At 32.9% G+C, this 16,659-nt stretch overlaps 1 protein-coding gene across 2 annotated transcripts; it reads left to right on the top strand.

Annotated features, from left to right (window-relative positions):
- Nucleotides 1–3,199: 3,199 nt before the first annotated feature.
- LOC131844921 (lebercilin) lies at nt 3,200–11,656 on the top strand. Of its 2 annotated transcripts, XM_059193917.1 has the most exons (8): nt 3,200–3,350; nt 3,857–4,067; nt 6,205–6,269; nt 7,984–8,175; nt 8,581–8,800; nt 9,433–9,573; nt 10,147–10,648; nt 10,904–11,656. In XM_059193917.1, the coding sequence occupies exons 1-8, from the start codon at nt 3,301–3,303 to the stop codon at nt 11,089–11,091; spliced, it is 1,569 nt and encodes a 522-aa protein (XP_059049900.1). In that variant the 5' UTR covers nt 3,200–3,300; the 3' UTR covers nt 11,092–11,656. The 2 variants fall into 2 exon arrangements, with proteins under 2 accessions (XP_059049900.1, XP_059049899.1); XM_059193916.1 differs by having other exon boundaries at nt 10,147–11,656.
- Nucleotides 11,657–16,659: the final 5,003 nt, after the last annotated feature.

Raw genomic sequence — 16,659 nt, 5'->3', positions numbered from 1 at the left:
ATGTAAATTATATCCGTTACTCTAAGGTTGCCTCAAAAAATTGCTTTGAGCGATTTTTTCTTATCAAGGTGTTTGGACTATTGTCATTGTCAGATGCTAAGACTTGTAGCACTGCGACGTACATAGATCTGTGTGCTCGACCTTTTTAAGAGTTCTCTACCTAAACCCGGCCGCCTTGTCTTCATACATATACCATACAAAGCAAATAAGCATATTTTGATATCTATATCTATCTATATATATTTTGATCTAATAATGATAATTTGAGTTACAGAAGTCATTAAAACATGGTTTTTGTATCGAATTGTTGAATATTTGTATGAAACCTATGGTTAAGACTGTCCTATTGTATCTGAAATTCTATATAAAGACTGTCCTATCCTATCCCAGACGGAGTATTTTAAGAAAAATCTATAAAGTTCCAGAGAGCATATAATAGATAGATAAAAGCTTATTTGCAATAAACACAAAAACTCTTCTATTTTTAGATAGAACAGTCTTGTTCCATTAACTTTTGCTCAAAACACAAGCATGCTTTGATTTTTTTACAATTATCAAGAATAATTTTCAATAACAATTTGTAAAAACAACCAAAATATGATAACGACCATTATTATATTTTGTTTGTTCTTATAGATTTTAGCATTTTAACAAATATTTACATATACTATGGTTAGATCATATTATTTGACACCATACCTATATAAAATTATTAAGGAATTGTAAAGAAACAAAACATTTGACATCATAATTATATGTATATTCTTTCTAGAGATTATTGTTTATAGTTATGTGTATAATATATACTATATATAAATTATAAATTTATTGAAACATGTGTATAGAGCGAAGTATAATTAAAAATTAAAATGTTTAATTTATTCCCGAATAAAGATTTGTTGTAGTCAAAAACCATCTGCTTTCTAACAAAGCAAACCGCATCATAGTCGGTCCATTTGTTCAGGAGCTACGATGATAAATATGGAGACATTACAATTACACGTCAAATTTATACTCCTCTCAAAAACAAACATCCATCCATCCAGACATACAAACTTGTATTGTGTGTTTATTATATTGGTAAGTATAGTTTGACTTTGTAATGCGAAATTGAAGGTCTGCTAAGGGTCCCAGGACTCTAATAACATGTAAATAAAGATTCCTACATGTACAGTAATGTTGACTAAGTATATTATTTTGTTTACAAAACACTGCCTTTTATTTACCATACCATTATCTTACAAAAACTGCCTTTTTTACCATACCATCTTAGAAAAAATTGCTTTTTTTATCATACCATCATTTTACAGAAAACTGACTTTTGTTTTACTATACCATCATCTTACAGAAAACTGACTTTTGTTTTACTATACCATCATCTTACAGAAAACTGACTTTTGTTTTAGTATACCATCATCTTACAGAAAATTGACTTTTGTTTTACTATACCATCATTTTACAGAAAACTGACTTTTGTTTTACTATACCATCATCTTACAGAAAACTGCCTTTTTTACCATACCATCATCATACAATAAACTGCCTTTTATTTACCATAGCTACGTCTTACAAAAACCTTCCTTCAGAGCTTCTTCCTACGCACTTGCAATTCCCCTGGTATTGCGGGTGCACATGGGCGGCTGTAATCACTTACTATCAGGTAAGCAGCATGGTGTTTTGTCCGCTGTGCTATAAAAAAAACAATACTAGTGTTCTTCGTGTAGTTCGACCCTTATTTGAATTGGACGGGGGATCCATCTGAGGGGTATACGTTCTTGAATATGATTTATTAATCAAAACCTACTGGCGAGATCTCGATAACATTTATATATTTAGAATCACACGTGAAACACCAAATTTAGAATAAAACAAAATTTAAAACGGTTCACGTAGAAAAACAAATAAAAAGTACACTGAGAATCTTCAACTGTTTTTGATGTCGATTAAAAAAGTAAATTGCGGGTAATATATATGTGGCGATTCTACGGATAGCGCGCGGCAACACCGTTGCCTTGCTACGACAGTTTCCAAGGCCGTAAAATACTTAATAAAAAAATAGCTACGACAGAGCAATGTAATAATAAGCTTGTCATTCGAGACCGAATCACCTTCTTATACATATATCAATTGTAAATATTTTGTTAATATACATAATGTAAATAGCAATCACTGGACTTATCACTTCATCTCCTTTCCTGCTGCTGCTACAGAGAACACATAAAAAAAATACCGCTATTAAGTATTTTTAAGTAAGTTAAGTAACAATATGTGGCGAATTTACTATTATCGCGTGGCAACACCGTTGCTTAGCTACGACAGAGCAATAAAATAACAGGTCTGTCATTCGAGATGCAGAGAAACTAGTCATATAGAAATAGTAGAAATAGTAATATAGAAGTCTTTACAATTAGTATATGTACAAGAAGGCGATTCGCGCCTTCTTGTATATTACTATTTCTACTATTATACTTCTATATTCTATATGACTAGTTTCTCTGCACCTCTTCCTTTCCTGATGCTGCTTCTACATGAACACATAATCATAAATAATAGCGGCCCCATCTTAGCCGCTATAAATATATAGAAATAATTTAAAAAATTTATAAATTTAATATAAGCATTTCTGAATAGTCATATTTTTTAATTCTACCACTCATTCCGAAATTTTAATTTACCACTAATTTCAACGTGTGTGTTGCTAAATTGATACAAAAACAAAAATGAAGAAAATTATACATCTAATATATAAAATGCGGTGACTCATTCGAAACGGCTTTACCGGTTTTAGTAAAATTTGATTCTCGGACTTGATAGGTCTGAGACTCGGCCAGCGTTTATTTTTCATACCGCTCAATGATATAGGTGACCCAACCCTAAATGTTTTTTTTTTTACATAATTTTTATGTTGTGATTTTGTATTAAAAATACATACAACATTAAATTTTTACCCTTCAACTATCAACCCCTATTTTTAATAGCGACTTTAAAGTTATATCGCAAACGTTTGCAGGTCTAATGAGTATGACTATATTTACCATCAATACATCTCTATACCCGATCCATCATCTTCAATCATTATTAGATTTATAACCTATAATATTACCCTGCCAGTATAGATGTTGATTTCTTGATCGCATTTCAAATATATTGATTGACATATTATCGGTTGCCATAGCAACGAGTTTACACAACAATCTGCTTCGCAACTCGTAAGTTATTTTTCATCAAAATAAACCGTAACCCGATTTATTGGGTTATTTTCTATTTCGGGAAAGGAAACAAAATGGAGTGCATGCATTGATGATGTCAGTGCTGAGTTTAATACCTGAAGACAAGAAGAAAGAGCAAAGGTTGGTAATATACCTACTCGTAACAATCTTATAAAATTCTCGTGTCACAATGTTAGTTACCATACTCCTCCGAAACAGATTTTTATGAAATTTTATATGCATATTTAGAGGGTCTGAGAATCGACTACTATATATTTTTCATACCCCTAAGTGATAAGGGTTGTCCACCCCTAAACATTTATTTTATTTTATTTTTATAATGTGGCATTAAAAATACAATCTTAAATTTTTAGCTTTCTACCACCAACCCTTATTTTATAACCCCCAAAATCCAAAAACATAAGATTCAAGCTTCTACTTTTAAAAATGACGATACTTGTATGCAACCTCCTCTTTCAATCTCTTACAACCCTTTTTCGCATTAAAAAGTATGTCCTTCCTCGGAATCTAGACTATCTGCGTACCAAAGTTCATTTAAATCGGTTCAGTAGTTTTGGCGTGAAAGCGACAGACTTTCACATTTATGACATTAGTAAGGATTTACATCAATTGCTTGTAAATTACAGAAAGGAGTCGCTTGAGAGCGTGTACAGCAGTAACTCCAGATTAAATCTGCTAAATAAACGCAAGAGATTGAACCCGCTCATAGAGGCAATGTCTAACCAGTCACTGAACGGCCGCGCCGACAGATATGTCACTCAGAGGGTGCTGTCAGCGAAGACGCATAGGGTGAAGCAACTGCAGAATCAATTGGCAGACGCTCACTACCACTTGCAAGTAAGTCCTCCATGGTTTAGCGGATTAGCATATTGCTTTATTTCCCATGGTCGCGCGTTCGATTCCTCACATGCTGTAAACGGTTCTTTTCGTTGGTACAAATGAAGTATACTCTATCTATCGACGGACGGCCTCGACGATCTAGCGGTTTAGCACATTGCTTTACTTCCGATGATCGCGAGTTCGATTCCCCGCACGGCACAAACATTTGTATTCATGAGTATATTGTTTGTATCGGTCTATGTGTTGTCTATATATAATATGTATGCATTTACGAAAAAATATGTATGTATTTGTATTAGTTATCTAGTACCCGTAACACAAGCTTTATCTAGTTTAACTTGGGTCTAGATAGCGCTGTGTGAATCGTCTGAGATTGTTATTATTAATAAAAAAAATCTATGCATGATGAAACTACATTTGTTTTCTAATAGTACACTCGTAAACAATAGGCTTCATTCAGCGAGTATTTGTTACAGACATTTATTGAAAAGTAGATCTAATTTAGATTAACTTTTAAGTTTACCGTTAGGAACGATATTCAAAGTTACCAGACATTATAAATATACTTTATGTGTAACATACAGCAAAGAAAAGGCATAACTAATATATTATAGAACACACGTATAGTTACAATAAGGCGACTTTATTACTGAAAGCAATCTTTTCAAGGCAACCTTAGGGAAACGAATTTTAATATTGAACAGGTAGTTAATATACGAACAGGAGAAAACTAAACGATAAAAGTAACAAATACTTATGATAATAAAGAAAAATAATATAAGTATATGTAGTAAAAATAATATAGAAGTATAGTATAAATTAAAAATTATATAAATAATAATAATCATATATTAAATTAGATACACTTATATGAACTATAGAAATAGTATCTTAACATAGTAATAAAGTCGCTTTATATCTTTTAAACTATGCAACTGATTTTAATGTAGTTTTCACCAATGGATAGTGATTCAAGAGGAAGGTTTATTATGTATAATACATGCATGTTATAGTACATAACAAGCTTAGAAAATCAAAGATTTGTAATGTATCGTGTGAAACCGTGACCGATACTTAGTTTCATATAAAACCGTATTCATATCGATTAAGTCTTCACTAATTTGTGCAAACAAAAATACACTATAACTACCTATCAAATTTTGATAGAATCCGCTCTGCCTTTAGTGGTAAAAATGTAAGAAACTGATAGATATACATACTTTCTTATTTATAATATCAGTATAAATTAGTAGTGTGTCTTGAAGGAGTTGCTAGAGCGTGTCGGAGTAAAATTAAAAATCGGAGTTTTTTAAATAATTAGATTTATTTATGACACGCAATTGTAGAATTTAAAAATGAGCGTAGGGTGCAGGCTGGCTAGGTGGCTTTTTGTTTCGAATTTTATCTAAATTTAAAGTAGTTCTCATGTTATTGGCCGCAGCTGGCCTTTACAGTTTCACACAACGATAGAGGACGAGTGCACATGGCATTCCAAAACCCGCAGAACAATTTATAGAGCGGTTGAAGATCAATTCCCGTCTGATAGTCTAGGAATAAGGCTGCGTAACTGGCTAGGTAGCGTCGGTTATAAGTTAAGATTATTAAGTACATCGCAAGAATTACCTGCTACTTTATACTTAGACAAACAATAGACAATAGTTATAAATAAACAAACTATAAATCTTAATCTATGGAACACGTCGCTTACAAGTAGAATGTTCAGTTTAAAATTAACAATTTTATTTATTTATTTAATTCAGGCTACATGGCCCATATTATAAATACCTTATAGACTAACATACATAAGAAATAATAATAAAATATGAAAAATAAAATTGTCTCTACGGTCACGGTACTGACAACGGCAATCTGCCACGGTAGCGCCGATAGACCACCCCCTTCGGCCAGTAGTCCTCCTTCATGAAGGTGGGCAGCATGTTGGTGGTTCAACAATTGAAGTCCATGGTATTAGAGATGTGTCAATTCGAGTTACCTGAATTTCAACTAGAGTTAACTCAAGTCATGTTTATTGCGAGTTAGCACATCTCTGCTTGGTTATTTTTAAGTAGTTTGTACATTATTTCATGGAAATCTTTTGGATTAATATCAGATCTTATGGCTATATTTTTTTCAGGAGCTTAGCAACGAGAATCGTGTACTACGGGCATTACAAAAGAAACAAGAAATCGCTCTACAAAGGTAATATTTATTGTATTTTTCCTTTAGAAATCATCTTTTACATTTTGCCTTATTGGCTTTTTCTTTACAAATCATCTTTTTTGCATATTCGAGTAGTGGTTATGATCGAGCTTTGAATGTAACCATATTCGCAATAAAAAATATTTTCTTCAGTCTGTTGAACAGAATATATTTTTTATTTAATTAAAAATGACAAGATGGCGGTCCAAGATGATTGTCAAGATGGTGTTACATATGAATGTGGATGGTTATAAAGGCAGAGAAGGCCGAAAAAGAGATGGATGGATTGTGTGAAAGATGATATGGTAAGAAAGGAAGTAAATAACGCGATGACTGCGAACAGGGATGAATAGAAGCGAAAATATTACGCCGACCCCAAATAAATGGGATAAGGAAGAAGCAGATGATGATGGCCGTTGGCACAATAAAGTCCTCGAGTGGCGACCACGAACCGGAAGACGTAGTGTGGGAAGCTTCCAACAAGTTGGACCGACTCTCCGATCGCTGAAAGGCGATGTATGCGAGTAGCGCGGGACCGATCGTCGTAGAGATCTTTGAGGGAGGCCTATGTCCAGCAGTGGACGTCGTACGGGCTGAGATATGATAATTAATAGTTTCCACTTTTAAAACTAGATAACGTTAGTGAACGTTTTAAAAGTCGCTGTTAAGATATTTTTATAGTTTTTGTATCTTTGTTGTGTTGTATTTATGCGATTGTACTTGTGCGTATTGTATTGTGTTATGCTTTGATCCATTTAGTTCTGAAAAGAATATACCAACGACCTGTCCCAATATTTTGTTTTATTTATTAAACCAATTTTTAGGACAACTTAGTGTTGTGAACTTGTAACGGTATTCAGTTATCACATCGTCATATGTCGCCAGTACTAACCTTCATTCAGCTGTTCCTGAGGACATTATGGAGTAATAACTTCATGCCTTGAATTTGCACTGTATTATCTCAACCCTTCAACTGCTACGTTTTTTACAAAGCAAACTGCTCTCCAATACAATATGAAGCTTATTAGTTGGTTATTAATTTAATTTCAGTGTGTAGCTACTTACTTATAAATTCAAAGCAATATGATTGATGTATAACACGTGTATTTACTCAAATATTAAGAACATTCGCTAATTTGACATAGTAATGGTTCTTAATTAAAATAGCCTTGTATATATGAGTATTAGGTTTCATTAATATTTGATTAACTATTTCAGTAAAGGTAATTTTAATTAATAGAACTACTTGTGTAAATATCATGACTTGTATGAAACCACAAAATGAATACTCAGTTGAATTATTTGAGTATTTGAATTACTTTATTATTTCGGTAGTTAACGAGAGTATGATAAATGTAACAGTATGAGAAATGATCATCTGGGTGAATGGCGGTCCTAAAAAAAAAGTTTTTAGAAAACCACCGTGCGGTTTTTTAGTATCTTTTTGCCACGCATTGTGGAATCATCTTTCAGAAATGGTATTTCCGATACGATATTGAAACTTATAAAAAAAGAGCCCATTCCTTCTTAAAAGGACGGCAGCGCACTGCAATTCCTCTGGTATTATTCATGGGGGGCGGTAATCACTTACCATCGGGTGTGCCGCATGCTCGTTTCTCCCCTATGCTATAAAAATGTACTGCAACATATAATAAAATTTATATAAATCAAAATATATAAGTAATAGATAAAAATATTTTTACCGTCAAATCAGGTATGAGAACTCAAATGCGGAACTGCCTCAAGTTCTGAACTCTCACAATGAAGAGATGAGAGTACAACAGAGCAAGTATAAACAACTGAAACAGCAGTTCAAAGAAGTAACCCAGAAGCTGAAAGAACGGGACATGCAACTGCAGCATTTAAAAGATGAACACCAGCATTTACTTGAATTGAGTAAAGATAGGTGAGTTGTGTTGTAAATCTAATAATCTACATATATACTAAAATTGTAAATGCGACAGTATGTCTATCCATTTGTCTATTTGACACGGCTTTATGGCTGAACTGATCTTGATGATAATTAACATGGAGATAGACGGTGTCTCGAAGGCGGATATAAACTAGTCATAAAAAGTTGTCATGTGACGCCCGTGATAACACTCGTGCGTTGCCATTTCTGATGACTAATATGTTATTCCTCTTATCGTATAAAGTCACTATTTTATCTCCTCCTACAAAAACCCAAACACAGCTTACAAAACAAGCTGTTTGGCGGCTTAAACAGGTGGACAGAAATATGCAAGTACTCCACGCAGAAAACTTTTTACAAATTCTACCTCGATATTGTTAACGTTTTTGATAATTTCAGAAATCTTCTAGAACGTGAAAAACTTCAAGCCCAAGTAGCAGATCTGACGCTTAAAGTTCAAAGTCAAAATGAAACTATTAGTATGCTACAACGTCGGATTGCACTCGAAGCGAAGAATTTCAAACATCAGCTTCAAAATGAAATTAACAAACACAAAGACACAAGACATGATCTGGACCTTGCTATCAGTAATGCTGATAAATTATCCACTATTATAGAGGTTGGGATAATAGCAATTATTTTATTTAAAGTAAATGGAAAGGCTAAAGAGCAGACAGTTTGCCTACCAGATACAAAGTTTTAATGGATACTACATAATAATTTGTGGTGCTCGTGGTATACTCATAGAAGAGCAACTATTAATTTTTCTAACTATTCTAATGTAAATTCTAGTCTTTACAGTTCACTGAACGGTAGAGCCGAATGTAAGATGACATACCAAATCCGCTGAAGGACTTATGGTACGGCTGAAGGCTCTGGCTCCTCTTAGACGGATACAACTTTAGTGACAGGGCTTCGCTAGTCGTTCGAACCTCTTCTCAGGCCATAGTAATAGATCTCCGCTTGAATTGGATGCGGGATTAATAGGAGTGGGGAGGATTCTATGTTATGACTCTTTGTCATGTAATATTTTTACTATATCTCACATTTCAGTTGGGAATACAGTTAACTAAATAATATTCTGTAGGGAATTTTCAGAAGTGTAGTATATTTGACTTACTAATATAATTAATTTTTTGTGTCTCATATTTTACTTATTAATTAAAACAATGACATTATTTCTCCAGGAAAAAGATATACACAAAATTGACGATGTTACTTATACTGAAAATATAACTTTTAAAATTACAGATGAAAGAGAAGATGCTTAGTACAGCTGTGAGTCGCTCAGCTAAGTCTCCAACAAAATCGTCATCCACTATGAATATTACTCGTCCAATCAGTAAAACTAAAACAAATCAAGAGAGTTTTAAAGCGGACGATAGAAATAACGTAAGTATTAAAAATATTCAATTTATATTTCTGACTTACGCTCCGATGAAGTAATATCGATAATATATCAAACCAAAATTCGGGCGAAATGGGCATGTGAAAAGTTGTGGTTACCATGCATCGACAGTTAATAATGCTATTCACTACTCCATCTGGGTTAATAATTGTGACGGCATGTGTGTGTGTGGATATATACATAAATATTATTCTAAAAGTAACTGATGGCCCAGGGAAATTGAGAAGACAAAACAAATAGACTACTTTTAATACTTAATTCTATTTATCTGGTTAAGATATTTTTGAGCATAGTGTGAGTAGTAGTAGTAACTTTGTTATTTAACTGTACTATATTGTTAGTAATAATGATTACACAATTAACTATGTCCTAGACGACCAAATAAAAGATGGTCTTTGTGATAGATAATACGCATAACAGGAGAGTGTGCTCATATATGTCTTTCTTTCTATCATGACTTTAATAGTGGCAAGACAAAGATAAATGATAAGGATACATTATTCATAGATTGTATAAATACTAGCAGTATTGTTAATATCTAAATGTCATATTTACAGGAACAAACATTATTAGCAAAGCTTTGTGAGAATTCGCGGAATATTAACAGCGCTTTATCTCACGATGAAGATACATCCTCCTCTACGGAACCTCGTTCCCGTTATGTTACAAGTAGAACAAATTCAACAATTAGTCGATCTGCTTCGAATCAAACAAGAAAGAGTTCTAAAGGGTCATCCGATGAAATGATTGAATTAGCGAAAACTGTGCAAGATGGTATGGCAGATTTAGCAATTTTTGATGAAGATTTACATTACAAAAACTCTTCACCAGAAGATATGCAGAAGAAAATGGAATTTATGAAAGCTGATCTTCTTAATAAAATAAAAAATAACGAGGAACCAACGTTGAGGAAAACAAGTATTAGAAGGGGTTCTACAGAGGAGTCTATTGAAGAACAAGTTGAAAAGGTCAATGATGATGATGAGCGTCCCAAGTCAAGAGGGAGAAGAAATTCCAATATTTCTTTTTTCGATGATCTTACAGTTGAAGAAACAGCTGGTACGGTTACTATTAATCAAGACAATAATGAAATGGATGTTTTTAAACTAAAACGTGAGAATAGTTCTCTAGAAAGAAAATTGTCAGGGAAGCCTATGGAAAAATATTGTAAAGATATAATTCAAGATATAGAAAAGAGTAGTAAAGTTATAGATAGACATATGAAACAGTTTAATAATACCAAATTGGAGAGTGACAAACTTGTACAGCAACTGCAGGCTGTAGATAAAATAAATGAATTTGTTAACTCCCAAGGTGATATTCCTGAAGAGGCTTTAAAGGAATTAAATAATAATTTCAAAATTATATCAGATCAAGTGCCTGTACCAAGAAAGAGATCTATATCTGGAAGGAGGAGTTCAAGAGAATCTAGGACTAATTTAATGGGGGATGCCAGTATGAGTAATCAGGATTTATTAAATGATTTGCTAGGAAAGAAATGATGAATGTTTAACATCCTCTATATGGAATTTTATCATGCATATCTGCATCACATATTTCATCATATCATCTGCATATTTGTTTAAACGTGAAGTCAATACTTACTATGATAATAGTTTCTATCTACATTACGATATGTACATATCTTAAAGTAGTATATTCTCTCTATATATCTATATGATGAGCTACTGTATCATAAAATACACTTGATGTTTAAATATTCTGCTCATTAAGATTTTCCTACTGATATGGCCATATTCAATGAAATATAGATGAATGAATGAAATGAATGACCCTTCTTGGATTAGATAGGACCTTATTAATGTATTTATAATAATAATAGGGACCAATTTTATTTATTTTGTATGTTTGTTTGTAATGGTGGTGATTTTCTCTATCATCTGTACGGTTACATGAAAATATTTCAATCAGTAATCTAGTACCCATACTACGATCTCTGCTTAGTTTCGAACTAGATGGCGTAGTGTGTGTATTAATTTATTTATTACTATTTATTTCTTTGGCAACGTTATGTCTAAATATATCGTCGGTTAAACAGAAAAATTGCAGTATTCAAAATGTAACTTTTATACAAGACAGGCATTTACAAGCTTTTAAATTTTTTAAATTTATATTTATTAATTCTTCCTTTAAAGTTTTAAATTAACACAGAAGTATTATATATAATTTTAAAAGTATTTAGATAATGATTAAGACGGCGTGGTTAATTTAATTGACTTATATAAAAGGAGGCAATTCTAGCTCTAATTTAGAAAAATTACATTTTTCTATTCATTCAACTAATTCATTATGAATAATATATAATACTTAATAAACAATAATTTCATTTAAACATGCGTCTGTAATTTTGTACTCATGTAGAAGCTTAGAAAGAATAATTGCTGAGTTTCTTGTCAGGTCTTGACCACCACTTCAAACTGACGGTAGATTTGACATATCACAAATTTGATATATTCGAAATGACTGTTATTATATTGTTTATTTTAATGAGCTTTATAAGTTTGTGTATAATATTTATATATATAATATATTAATAATTATGAATAGGCTGATGTAAATAATAACAATCAACAAAATACAGTCACTTCCGATCGATCCTCCGTCCGATTCAAACGGGGATCGAAATTACGTCGGCGAACTTCGGCTCGGGAGCCGAGGTTCGAACCCTAGTGGTGTCCTCAGGTTAAAGTTGTATCCGCCAGGCGGGAGTTGGCCTTCAGCCGCTCCATAAGTCCTTCCATTGGTTTGGAGTGCCGTCTACACTCGCCCCCTATCGTCCGGTGAAGCTGTAAAGGCCAGCTGCGGCCAACAGTTTTAGTGTAGTCTGAAAAAAAAAAACAAGATACGTACTTCCGTATCTTGTTTTTTTTGTCTTTTACCATATTGGAATATTTGCTCTGCGCGATGTGGACATTTTTTTTAGTGGGTTATTTGGACTATTGTCAGGTGCATATAGCACTGCGACGTACATAGATCTATTGTGTTCGCCCTTTTTCAGAGTCCGCTACCTAGACCCGTCAGAGACAAGAATTGAAGGATATTCTTAGGGAAAGAGTGTAAACTTTCCAAAGGAGATATTTCGATATGGGCATACCAAGTGCGTTAATCACTACGTCGATAGTCCTGCCTCTGTCTACCCTATCTAGAGAAGTGAATCGTGAAGTTATATTAATATATTATCTAATTATTGCTTGTTTTTATTCTACACACATTAATATAATAAAAGTATTTGAGATTACTACTGCTATGTGCGAGTGTTGTGTGACCAGGTTTTCTAGTCTCTATTTATCTTCAGAGATGTTTTATATGGATTGTTATTGCGTATTGTTAATGTGATTAAATGGGTATAGAATACATAAGTTTTTGAGATATAAATAACGTTGTTTTATTACCATATAGCTACTCGTCCCGGCTTCGCGCGGGTGTACATGTATTATACATATAAACCTTTCTCTGGAATCATTCTACCTATTAAAAATACCGCTTCAAAATCCGTTGCGTAATTGTAAAGATTTAAGCATACATAGGGACAGACAGACAGCGACAGCGACTTTGTTTTATATATACTATGTAAAGATATAATTTAGAAATAGAAATAATCTTTATTCAAATAAACTTAAACACTTTGGAATAGTATATATTTTGTTTCTGCCACTCATTGGGAACGCAGACTCATCACAAGAAGAATGAGCGAGAAACTTGTATGTTGCTCTTCTAAATAAGTGTTGTTTAGAATTTTGTGTGAATACAAACTACCAAATAGCAAAGTTGACATAAGTATATAAACAACTTACAAACTTAACTTTACTTTTTTTTACAACTAACAACTTAACAAAATAAATCATAGTTCAGAGTAGATCAGTCCCTAGAAACTAATTAAAAGTTATATTTTAAGATTAAGATATAATTGCTCTATTTATAGACAGACCCTTTTGTTTAGTCTATGGAATAATAAAATAATGATTTGAACAAGATATTGTTTAATAGCAATCCTGATAATTATATAAATAAATTAGATAAACAAATAAATAAATAAAAATAAGTGAAAATATAACCTCGATGGTGGTACATATTAAGTAGGCAAGGAAACTCGTATCTCATTCAAGAGTATGCATGTATAGACAAAACAATATAACATATGGCAGCTACATGTGGAGAACAACTAACAATGGGTAGCATATAATCAATCTCTGATACATTCTTAAATGATTGACGGTTGGTTGACAAATTTTCCGTTTGTTATTTAAAGTATTTTAATAGAAATAATTCTCCAAATATGAGGATTGCATGAATACAATAATTAATAAACATCTATTTTACCGATTTAATGGAAATAGGAATTTAATTAAACAAAGTTTAATTAAATTTAAAATAGTTGCCACAAAACCTAAAGGTGCGGCCGCAGAGTAGATCCCCTAAAACTAGGGTTGTCGACTATTACAAAACATATAAATACACTATAGATAAATTTTTATATAAATATTTTAATATAATTTAATATAAATAAGATATATTTTTTAATATATCATCAGGTTGACCTCCACGTATTTCCCCCTGTAAATTATCATGATAAATTCCTGGTGATTTTGTTACTATGGGCTAGCTCATCTGACCTCATGCTCATCTTATCATTCTCACCTGGTGCTTCGCCAGCGTATACCACTAGCGCAGGCAGGTGTACCATTCCATTATCAACTTCAAAAAAATACACGTAGGGAAGAGGTCAGGTAGGTACAGCATGTAGTTTATTTTTTTCAACTTGTCAATATAGCGCGAAAAATAAGTAAGGATGTACTTTCGGTATCTGTGATGATTTTATCAAGCATGTGACAACCCTATATAAAATGGGTGAAGTATTAATACATTAAGTAGGTATTATATTACAAATAAGCTCCGATTACGATATAAGCTTCCGTGATCTCTAATAAATATAGAAGTTTAACATTTGTTGTTGAACAATGAAATTTAATAAGATTACTCTGTACGGCTTGGTAAGATTTTGGTAAACATGCTCGTTTGTATCTTGCTAACAAGCGTTCTCTGTTTTAATATAATTATAAAAATACTAATCACAAGCCTCGGCTCCATAAATGTACCATTTTGAGTAAATATATATAAATAATTACCTTGGACATCAGACAGCCCCATCTGTTTTTTTTTATTGGAGAAAATCCCTTATACCTCTCTCCTCCTCTACCCTGAATGTTGACTTTATAAATATAAATAATAATCTTGGACAATTCACACAGCGCCATCTTTTTTATGGAGAGTATCCCCCGCCTGGGGTAGGCAAGTTGGTGTTATGCGACTACTCATCATCATCATCTGCTTCTTCCTTATCCCATTTATTTGGGGTCGGCGTAATATGTTTTTCTCTTCCATTCATCTCTGTTCGCAGTCATTCCGTTATTTACTCCTTTTCTCACCATATCATCTTTCACACAGTCCATCCATCTCTTTTTCGGTCTTCCTCTACCCTTATAACCATCCACATTCATATGTAACACCGTCCTTAGGATATGATCTTCATTCCTACGCATTACATGCCCATACCACGATAGACGATTACTCTTTAACTTCTCTGACATCGGTGCCACTTTCACTACTATTCACTAAAAACTCCAAGGTATCTCGACGAAGCGCCTATTTCCGGAGTCCGACGGCATCGGCCCGCTTTAGTGGGCCTCTCCGCTTTTTGTTTTGGGGGGTCAACCCAAGGGGGGTTGACTCCCCAATTTTTTAAATATATATTCACGACATTCTCCGAAATTGAAGCCCTCCAAAATTATGCAACAGACCTAGACTGAAACTTCTCTTCAACGTAATATAATAGAAGCGTACATTTTGCCCGGTATGTGATGTTGAAAGAGTTTTGATACCAAGAATTTCATTGTTCCGAATACTTACACCTTCCGTTTCAAACGTGTACAGTTCTCGGGGAGTTTGTGTTATTGTCATTTCAATTAACACAACCCAAGGGTAGATGCGCCGTAAACGCAGATGCGTATTTCGGGCGTCGATATTAGTGTCAGCTGTTTCCCGCATTGACATCTCTATATAACTTTCTCCCTTGTAAGTCACCCAACCAAACTAAATAAATTTATTGATTAAACCTTTGCATTCCATAATTTTACAGTAGGTAGATAGATAGATATATTTCAAAGTAGGTTAATTATGGACCAATAATCAATAATACATTATTTAAATTATTAACCGGGTCTTAACACGAACTAATTTGAATAACTTTATGGCAAATAAAGGTATTTACCTCTCTCGACGTTTCGACTAGGTTGCACTAGCCGTGGTCACGAGCTGACTGGTTAATAATTTAAATAATGTAAATTAAACACGAAAGTTTACAATTAACTAATAATCAATAATGTCTTGAGATCTCTCTTGAGATCTTATAAATTGTTTATCATTTTTTTCTTATTTAAAGAAAATGGTAGAGGTTCTATGATCTTAAGAATGTTTTTTTCCTCTTTTAAAGAAAATTTGTTTATTAAACTATTTGTATATAAATTTATCTATTAAACTATTCGCCCATGTTCCGAAACAAAAACGTCAAACGTCGTGTATAAAGAAACATTATAAGATATTGAGATCTTCAATAACGTGAAACAATTTGTTTAATGAAATAAATTTATTATTAGTATAATGTACCCCATATAAAAAATAAATTTTCGATTATTTATACTCATTTCTCTTTTCCTCCTGGATTCCTCAACAGGTGAGGTGATGCCTCAACATACGTTCAAGGTTCACATGTTATTGAAATAAGTTTTGTAACAATATATATTAAAATTGTATTATTAATAAAAGTCAGTAAGTTACAACCTATTTCTTTAATTTAATAATCGAGTCGGTCGAGTTCACTCACCACGCGGACAATGTCACGGGTATTAACTAGTATAACATATATAGCAAAGTGGTACGTAGTTGCAATGAGAGGTAAATTTTTACTTATACCAAAAATGCTTAAAACATTTCACATATTTTTTATGCAGAATATGGGATAAACTATGGAATGGGTACAGTAAGCAAGCAAC

The sequence above is a fragment of the Achroia grisella genome, unplaced genomic scaffold (genome assembly GCF_030625045.1).
Source record: "Achroia grisella isolate CSIRO2021 unplaced genomic scaffold, CSIRO_AGI_Agris_v1 utg4290, whole genome shotgun sequence".
In the NCBI taxonomy this organism is placed as follows: domain Eukaryota; kingdom Metazoa; phylum Arthropoda; class Insecta; order Lepidoptera; family Pyralidae; genus Achroia; species Achroia grisella.
Note: the sequence above shows the minus strand (reverse complement) of the source record. Positions and strands in the feature narration are given on the sequence as shown.

Bases quoted from the DNA above. Each gene is read 5' to 3' on its own strand.
- LOC131844921 (XM_059193916.1), top strand. From the start codon at position 3,301: ATGATGTCAGTGCTGAGTTTAATACCTGAAGACAAGAAGAAAGAGCAA. The intron at 6,270-7,983 runs GTAATATTTATT...CCGTCAAATCAG, and splicing joins CAAGAAATCGCTCTACAAAG to GTATGAGAACTCAAATGCGG. The intron at 9,574-10,146 runs GTAAGTATTAAA...TCATATTTACAG, and splicing joins AAGCGGACGATAGAAATAAC to GAACAAACATTATTAGCAAA.